The sequence below is a fragment of the Primulina tabacum genome, chromosome 4 (genome assembly GCF_025594145.1).
Source record: "Primulina tabacum isolate GXHZ01 chromosome 4, ASM2559414v2, whole genome shotgun sequence".
Taxonomy (NCBI): domain Eukaryota; kingdom Viridiplantae; phylum Streptophyta; class Magnoliopsida; order Lamiales; family Gesneriaceae; genus Primulina; species Primulina tabacum.
Window position 1 is genome coordinate 6,401,509 of NC_134553.1, and position 10,085 is coordinate 6,411,593.

At 37.7% G+C, this 10,085-nt stretch overlaps 1 protein-coding gene across 1 annotated transcript; it reads left to right on the forward strand.

Annotated features, from left to right (window-relative positions):
- Nucleotides 1-8,685: 8,685 nt before the first annotated feature.
- LOC142541499 (uncharacterized) lies at nucleotides 8,686-9,893 on the forward strand. Its single transcript, XM_075648029.1, has 2 exons — nucleotides 8,686-8,835; nucleotides 9,069-9,893. Exons 1-2 carry the CDS (start codon nucleotides 8,776-8,778, stop codon nucleotides 9,654-9,656), a joined length of 648 nt encoding a protein of 215 aa, XP_075504144.1. The 5' UTR covers nucleotides 8,686-8,775; the 3' UTR covers nucleotides 9,657-9,893.
- Nucleotides 9,894-10,085: the final 192 nt, after the last annotated feature.

A 10,085-nucleotide genomic window follows, 5' to 3' on the forward strand; every position in this document is an offset into this window, starting at 1 on the left:
CAGTATCGCAGCATCATAGGCAGTCTTCTTTACCAGAGTGCAAGTCGTCTCGACATCATGTTTAGCGTATGTTTGTGTGCCAGGTACCAGGCTGATCCTAAAGTCACTCATTTAAAAGCTGTCAAAAGAATTTTGAGATATATATCTGGAACAGTTGACTTAGGTTTGTGGTACACCAAAGAAACAAACACCAATTTAGTGGGTTTTAGTGATGCTGACTGGGCTGGAAACCTAGATGATAGGAAGAGTACCACTGGTGGATGTTTTTATCTTGGTAACAATTTGGTGTCATGATATAGTAGAAAGCAAAATTGTGTGTCTCTGTCCACTGCTGAATCTGAATATGTTGCAGCTGCTAGTTGCTGCTCACAACTCTTGTGGATGAATCAAATGATTAAAGATTATGGTTCAACAGTGACACCTTAATTGTATACTGTGAAAACTCAAGTGCAATTTATATTTCAAAAAATCCGGTACAACACTCTCGAACAAAACACATAGACATAAGACATCATTTTATTCGAGATTTGGTTGAGAAGGATACAATTCGAATGGAATTTGTTAGAATGGATAACCAACTGGCTGATATTTTTACAAAACCATTGGATTTTGAGAGATTTTCCAATCTTAGGAAGTCTCTCAGCTTGTGTGAACAATGATAACTCACGGATGTTGACCTGGGTGTTACAACACATGTGGACAACACTCAGCATGCATGTGCATTTTATTTTTAGGATGCTAGACATATTGCATTCATCCTGTTTTGTGTGAAGTCTGTACAAGTGAAGGATATTGAATGGTGTGCTCTCAGCTGAGAATCAAACTTTCTCTTAAAATTTTCTAAAGTGTGGATTATGCTCAATCTAAGTCATTAAGTAGTTGAGGATGTTCGTGTATTACATGATCTTGTCCAATATGGAAAATGACTTGGAAAAATCTTGAGCAACAAGGTGAAAAATAGAAAAGAGGAGAAAAATTGAAAAAAAAAATGTTTAGAAGAAAATGGAAAAAGCTACCTAGAGGAGTCCAATGAAGACCGTTCTTCTAGTGTGGGAGCTACCACTTATAAGTCAAAATACAGATGAAAAAAGCTACCTAGAGGAGTCCTATGAAGATCGTTCTTCTAGAGTGGGAGCTACCATGTCTGAATTAAAAATGTTCAAGAAAGTTTGAGTCCAAATTGTGAGTGTTGCCAGGAGGTGTTGCCAACACCCAAGTACAGACAGATCACAATTTGATCACATGCTTGCGTATTTCATTTTTGATCATATTTTAGGCATAAATTTAAGTCATTCATTCTGCTGTTATGTGAATTCATCAAGTCCAGTGGGCTATCAGATTTTAATTCATGAAATCCGAAGAAAACCCTAACCAACTTAATTTTGAGATATTTTGATCTCTAACTGTTTATGGGGTTAATTCGACCTGGTGTTTTATCCTGACTGACGTCTTGAAATAATGATTGCATTGTTTCAGAAAGTTACCGTTGGGTGAGAGTAAAAATTGATTTGGAAAGGTGCTGCAGTTGCGGCTCACCAGAATGTTACCATTGGAGGGGTGTATTTAAATGATTAGGATTGAATTAGGATTAACTTTATCGTTTATTAATCTTCCTCACATTTTAAGATTCTCCTGCTCTCACTATTCAGTTTCTGCGCGAATTAACTCTGTTCTTCAGCAATTTTCTACGTTCTTAGAACTACTCTACTTTCTTTATTATTGATTTCGCAGATGGCTGGCTTTGTTCCTCACGACATCAGAAGTGAAATGGCTGCGAGCATGCATAGAGAGTCACATGACTCAACACCCACCGCCGAAGCCAATGTTGGGGGCCTGAAAATTGTGGGTGTGCCAGAAGAACCAACTCCGCTGGAATTAATCGCCCCTGGTGAACCTGGAAATGAGATCAACGTTGAGAATCCACCAGATTTTGAAGCCCTGAATAAAGTTTTTCCCCCTGCTCCTATGCGTCGAAAGTCAAAGAGACAAGCAGGGTTCGATCCTGACTTTGTTCCAACCAAGAAGCCTCGGGCATCTACCTCCTCAAATCCTCTGGACCCTGATTTCTCATCTGGAGATGACTCCGATGATGATGATTTTGAGTTGGTGGCTCGCCCCAAACCAACTATTGCTGCAAAGGAACCCAGTTCTACTTCTGATGTTCAAGAGCAAAACCCCATCACAGATCCACAAAATGTTGCAGAAGAAAGATTTCCTGCTGAGCCTGAAGAAGATGAACAATCTCTGGCAGAGTTTCTTGCTCAACTTAAAGAAGAAAAGGCTGCCAAGAAACAAATTTCTAAGGATGATGAACCTGATTCAGAAATGATGAGGGAATTTGAGGAAAATCGGCCTGGAGCTTCTGATGATTCCTCTTCATCCTCTGTGTCTGATTTTGAGTCTGAGGAACAAAATGATGCTGAATCTGAAGATATTGGCTCTGAAGAAAGTGAGTCTTCTGAAGATGTTGCTGCTACTGCTGCCGGTGTTGCGGTGGATGTTGACAACACCGAGCACAACATTGACTCTGCTGACTATGATTAAGTAAGTCTTTTTCCCCCAAATTTTATTCTGAGGATGCCTTGGCATTGTGGCCGCTGTTTGTTCAGAGAGAGCTGATTGAGGAGAAAAATATTGATGTTGATGCATATGGGAAACACAACTTGATTGAGTTTCTCAAGAACCGAAGGTTGCTATCCACTGTCACTACTGTTATGCCCTACTGCCGCCGTGTAGTGTTGGAATTCTACTGCAATCTCCTGGGCAGTGTTGGAGATGAGGAATCGGTGAAATATGGGAGAGTGTTTGTTCGTGATCGTATCTACAAGTTCTCACCTTCTGTGATCAATGCATTCTACAACACTCCTGATGTTGAGGAAGTTGAAGAGAATCTGGACATAAATGATGTAACCTCTGTGCTCACTGGAGGCCTGATAAAAGTTTTCCCTGACCATCCCAAGAAGTTGAGTGCTGCCAATCTCACTTCTTTTTTCTCTGTGCTGCACAAGACCTCAATTTGGAATTGGACACCGTCAACAAATTCTACTACTATGACTAGATCTCAGGCCCTAGTGTTGTTTTCTATTGGTACTGGACGTGCCTTTAACTTTGGGAAGCTGGTGTTCAAGACAGCATTGCAATACGCTGAAGAGACTTCAAGAAAACCAAGCTGCCTTACCCTGCACTGATTTATGGAATCTTGGAATCTCAAGGTTTCATTAGGGATATTGATGAAGATCACTGCCCTGTCGGAGAGTCTCTGAAGATTTCTCCTGCTTATTTCAAAGGCAATAGAATGATCGATCTGCCTTGGCTGCATTCTAGTGTTGCTCCGGATGTTGGCAACACTGATGATACAACATCTGAGCCTATGCCTGAGACTGCTACACCGCCTCCTACAGATGTCCCTCCTACTGGTTATGTCACACTGTCTATCTCCTACATTCAAGCTCAGATTGCCTATGGTCGACAACAGATTGAAAATGCCAAGAAGACCATTGAACATTATGAAAATCAAGTGGCTACCTATGAGCTTCTGCTGGATGAAGGTGTCCATTCTGGACAAAAGGGGGGAGTAGATACATATATAGCTGGAACCAGTGGAGCAAAAATGGCTGATGCTAATGATGGCAGTAATGAAGGATAATGAGATTTTGAGTATTTTTTCTTCTCTTGATGGTTTTAGTATTTTAGTTGTTCTTTTATTCTCTCTGATCTTTGTTTCTTCTAATTAATGAACTGTTTCGATGTTATGATCTCAATGTTGCAACATCTAACATACAACACTTGTGTTAACTGTATCAGGGGAGGCTTAACGGTAGAATTCAGGGGGAGTCAACTAAAGTTGGCTGAGTCACTGATTTGCTAACTCAGGGAGAGCTGAGCCGTACAACCATGTTTGGGTTGTTTTGTCCAGAAAGGCAAAAAGGGGGAGATTGAAAGGAATTTTATTCCTTGATATATTTTCCTTTTTTATCTTTAATATTTTGTCTTTGGAGATTGAAAAGAATTTTATTCCTTGATATATTTTCCTTTTTTATCTTTAATATTTTGTCTTTCTAGACATGAGAATAATCTCGAAATTGATGATATGATCTCGTATAAATTCAATATGTGATATAAGACTATATTTGATATGACTCATAATATCTTTAAGATATGATATCATAATATCTTTAAGATATGATATCACAATATCTTTAAGATATTATCCTTATTTTAAAAAGAGTTTGTTTCCTAATGAAAGTTTTTTTTGCTCGATGTTAAATAGGACTCAAAGTAGAAAAAAAAAAGGCGTGACGATATAGAGTATAACAATTCCAGAGAGACGAATTCATACTAAGAGTTTTTGAGATCGAGGCAATCTCGTGTCATTGTTAAAGTATTGCTGTGAAGTGCTGATAACATCTGAAGAACGCCTAATCACTGTTTAGATTAGTGTGTTGATTTTTGAAGATTTTTCACTTCTCAGTTGATGCATCCTCTGTATATTGGTTATATGGTTTGTTAGTGGTTTAAGATGCAATTGTTTTTTACTCACCTTAATTAGAGAGTTGTTTTATTCTTTCACTAGTATTGGTTTTTGTAAACTTTCAATATTGATGATGCCCGGGTAGATTTAACATTTAAATAAACATAAAACTCTAATATATATTGATGATGCCCGGGTAGATTGAGTGAGCTAGGGTGGGCAATCTACCCTAGCAGAGAAGAGTGATTTCCCTGTAAATATTGTGATATGATAGGACGAGTATGATCTAGCCTGATGGGATGATCCCGGGTGGTCTGGCCTGGTCTCCCGGGTGCTCCGTCTTGGTCTTCCCAGGTGCTCTGGCCTGGTCTACCCAGGTGCTCTGGCCTGGGCTGGCCCGGTCTGCCCGGGTACTCTGGCCTGGTCTGCCCGGGTGCTCTCTCTTGGACTGCCCTGGTGCTCTGGACTGGGCTGCCCGGGTGCTCTCTCTTGGACTGCCCGGGTGCTCTGGCCTGGTCTGCCCGGGTGCTCTGGCCTGGTCTGCCCGGGTGCTCTCTCCTGGATTGCCCGGGTGCTCTGGCCTGGGCTGCCCAGGTCAGACAATCTGCACACACTCAACAAGATAATGTCAGTGGGGCACCGGAAGGGTTTCCGGCGTAGCCACTCCGACGCTCAAGTAAGTACAAGGTTCACCAAGTAGAGAGAGAATTTATTGAATGTAGTAGATTACAATGTCCTTTTAAATGAGCAAACATGTGTATTTATAGGGGAGAATATGACATCGATTATAGTGCATGGACATTGTTCCTGATTAGACAACTGCTCATGCCCTGTCTTCTGACAGCTGCACATGCTCTGTCTTCTTACAGCTGTCCATGCCCTGTACTCTGACAACTGCTCATGCCCTGTACTTTGACAACTGTCCATGCCCTGTCATCAGTTAGTAGGCATGGCGACCCATACTGTTCGGGTTTTGTCATGGGCACTGATTATCATGCTAATGATACATGGTGACCCATACTGGTCAGGTGACCTGAACCCTAGCGAAAGTACCCTGGGTCGGGCTGGAGTACCCTGGTCACCCTGATTGGGCTGTAATACCCTGGTCGGGCTGGTCACCTTGGTCAGGCTGGAGTACCCTGGTCACTCTGGTCGGGCTGGAGTACTCTGTCTAAATTTTACTCACGCTCTACTCTTTGCATCAAATTGGAATTTGACTCGTGTAAGTTCCCTTTCCGCTCGAGTCCAAGAATGACCTGAGCCCTTTCTAAGGTATCATATATATAATATAATATAATATATATATATGTATGTATGTATAATTTTACATGTAATGGAAATTTTATATCACATCGAGTGAAATGTATGGCCATGATCCACCAGGTGTATTACACATGGTAGATCATAGAATTTTCCGCACACGTAATCCTCATCACGACAGTTGGCGGATTCACAGAATTTCATGTACGTGTAATTCCTCGTACATGACAAAAAAAAATAACGTTCATCTAAAGTTGTCGGGTACGTGAGCCAACGAAACAAATTAAGAATGTGTACACTATTTCTCTGTAATATATTATATATATGTCCAAGAGTACCTCCCAAGCAATGCACTTTGTCATCAATTTGTGAATGTGGGCCTCGAAAAATTGATTGGGCCGAAAGAATATCGTATTTAATGTTATAGTTTCTAGAAAATCTCTACAGCCCATTTCGTAAATTTTATTCCTTCTATGCATTGTCCTCAAAATACTTTATACCTATCAAAATTTAAGTTTTTTTATTCATTCAAATTAACGTTCATTTTCTTGAGACCATAGATTTCTATATTGTTCAGATGAATTTATGTTTAGTGGATTTCAATTTCATCTTTTGTTCATTTATGTAAATACAATGTTAATTATGATATACTTAAAATACACCGGAGATGTGTACGATTTCAAATCCACATTCAATATTCTCCTCAAATCAATTAATCATCCAAGCGCAATATAAGTAAAATAAGGAAGTAATTAATTTAATATTTAACAATATGAGTTAGCAAGTTGTCATTTGGAAAAAGAAACATTTGAATCTTTGAAGCAAGTTGTCACTCCAACTTCTTCATTGCAACTTAATTAACACCCTATACGTTTTATTCTTTCGTGGTCAGAACTTGTGCCAAACTAAATTAGCTGTTTTTGGGGAGTTACAACATTTATTTAATATTATTTATCGAAAATGATGCATAATAATAATAATAATAATAATAAATATATGACCATTTGTATAACCTAACCTTTTTGGTAATTTAACTTTGTTCGTGTTAAATAATATATATATATATATATATATATATATATCATGGATGAGCTAATTATCCATGGTTCATTCTTAGTTCAAATGGAAGACAAGTTCATCACGGGCCCAGGTATTCTCCTATAAATATCAGGTTCCGGTGTATAAAGGCATTCACTATAGTTATTTTTCAGCAGCACCTTTATCTGCTCTCCACTTATATAATCACTCTCTGATTTGAGCGTCGGAGAGACTACGTCGGGACACTCTCCTGGCCCCCTTCTAATGATCTTATTTGTGATTTTAGGCTCAGGACAATTTCGAAACATACGTCTGGACTAGTGACACTTGCTGAAATCGAACCTTAAATTTCGTGTGATTATCAATATATATGCGTCACACTAGTTAAAAACAAAGAATCCCCCGTCATGAATATTATATAATCGGGTAGGCTTTTACCGTACATCTGTCAGAACACATATCACTGAGGTTGACAAAGCGGCAGGCTGACGTGATAACTTGATAAGGTTAAAAGTCAACTTATTACAACGAATAATGTTTTACGTTTATTTTCCCGTACTTATTATTCGTGATTCCATCTCTTTATATATATATAAATATAAAATTCCACTTTTCAATGACCAATCTACGATTTATATTATATTTCCAAAAAAGATTTTGACTAAAAATATTTTCATTCAAACGTATCGAGAGCTTATCTGTGGCATTCGTTGAATTATTTATATTTTTTAATTAAAAAAGAAATTAAACATTATTTGACAGACAATATTTATTATCCGATTCCTTCCCTTGTTTTAAAATTTGTCTTGCTTGCAATGCAACTTGTATTATGACCTCGTCATCACGATTGATTTATCATATTTAAAGTAATCAGATACTTAAGAGTTAATTAATTCGTTAGCAGGGTATTAAAATAACCACAATATGAGTTCATTTTATTAAAATTATCATTTAAGTTTTGTGTCGTGTAGTTTATAAAATAAATTATTTTGTTATTAATAAATTATTTGAGATTATAAAATAATTATAGGATCATTATTATGCCATCAATTATTTAGAATGAGCTAGAAACGCATTTATTCAACTTCAAAGTGCAAATTAAGTGTGCATGCTAAAAAAGCAAAATTAACTAAACCTGCATGCATCGCATTAGAATTAAGATAAATAGTCTAAAGTGCAAACTAAGTAGATGAATATAGATGCATGAAACCAATGTAATATCCATTTAATTATAATAAGAGTAAGTCTCTTGTGAGACGGTCTTACGAATCTTTATCTGTGAGACGGGTCAATCCTACTGATATTCACAATAAAAAGTAATACTCTTAGCATAAACAGTAGTACTTTTTTATAGATGACTCAAATAAAAGATCTGTTTCACAAAATACAACTCTTGAGACCGTCTCACACAAGTTTTTGCCTTATAATAATGCCACCAAAATCACGATAGTTTGAACTAAAAATAGTCGATTAGTAAAATATCCGGTAACAAATGCTACAAAGAATCATATCCAAGAACAATAAATTCATATTTTAACAAAAATTTATGAATTAGATATATAATCACTTACAATGTCTAAGGTCGTCGCCCCCCAACGAACAAACCTTAACGACGACTGATTCATTAATTAGTTCAAACTTCCCAACGATTTACTTGCTTAAATGTATAATCAGATTAGATTGATAATTAATTTTTTTAAAAAAAGATAAAAATTGATTATTAAGCATTCATGAGGATAATATAACGGTTTACAAAATTTTATAATTCAGTTTGGTCAGCTATGCCGAAACAATAAAAAACTGCAATATAAATCTACACGTTGGATTTGCCTGGATTAATGTCAACCCTTCGGACATTGACATAAATTTTGTTTTTCCAAGTTGCCCCCTTCTCTTTAATTTAAAAAGCCAATTTGAACTCAAACTTCATTGTATAATCTTTGAGCATCTTCTGTTTTAATCAAGACGAACAAGAAAGGCAGCGACCAGAAGAAGAAGAAGAAGATATGAAGCTAGTCTGGTCTCCAGAAACAGCATCGAATGCTTATATCGAGACCGTCAAATCCGTAAGTATAAACATGTTAAGGTCTCTATGCTACGAGCGAGCATCCAGGCGCTAAATTCTTTCAGTACTTTTCGAATGTAAATATTCTAAAAGTGCGAGTATTTCCCTGGTGAAATAGACCAAGTCACTATTCCTCGTACAAAATCTCAAATATGTTCCTATGTTTTGATATGGAACAAAAGCGTAGTTTTCTTGTTATGTTTCTTGGGTTAATTGTTCGTTATTTGATTGTAGTGTAAACTTTTCAAAGAATCAAGCGTGGCAGAGCTTGTATCGGCCATGGCGGCCGGGTGGGATGCCAAATTAATCGTCGAAACATGGTCGAGAGGTGGCGCAATCTCCACAAGCATAGGGCTCTCAATAGCGAGAAAACACACAAAAGGAAGACATGTTTGTATAGTTCCCGACGAGGATTCCAAGTCCGAATACGTGGAATTAATGACCAGATTTGGTCATTCAGCGGAAGTAACAGTAGGGGAGACAGAAGAAGCCATGGAAGGTTTACAAGGAATTGATTTCTTGGTAGTGGATAGTAGGGTCAAAGAATTTGCAAGAATATTGAGGGTGGCTAAGTTAGGGCATAGAGGGGCTGTTTTAATATGCAAGAATGCTAGTTCTAGAATTGCATCAGATTTCAGGTGGCGTTGCGTGCTCGACCGAGAGTTGAGAATCGTGCGGTCGGTGTTTTTGCCTGTGGGGGAAGGGTTGGATATGGCCCACGTGGGAGCAAGGGACGGAGGGTCAGCCAGACGGTATGGAGAAAGCCGGTGGATTAAATATGTTGATCGGAAGTCTGGGGAGGAGTTTGTATTCAGGAAATGAATGGCTCCATAGGTGGATGCCACATTTGTTTATTCCTTTAGTCTTCTGTATAATGTATATAGATTTGAGGAATGGGAACTAATATGTAGACTCGTGGAATGAATCTCAATTCCAAATTGGTATAAATCGTTTGCATGAATCTAATCTAATTTCAGCTTTGTTTGGAATTTAAATATATACCATCCTTGTAACACTAAAATGTTTTATACGTATGAAATCAATTTTACCATCTTATCATCTTTGATCTACTACTTCAACTCTATTCCCTACTTTTCAATTACTTCCACGAATCAGTGCTAAATATGCCTGCAATTAAATTCATTTCTAAGTATATTTAATCTACTCATAATACATATTCATCCTGCGAACCATTCGCTGAGAAAGAGTGAATTTGATAAAAGCTTCATTGTTGGTTAGGTGTTCAAGATA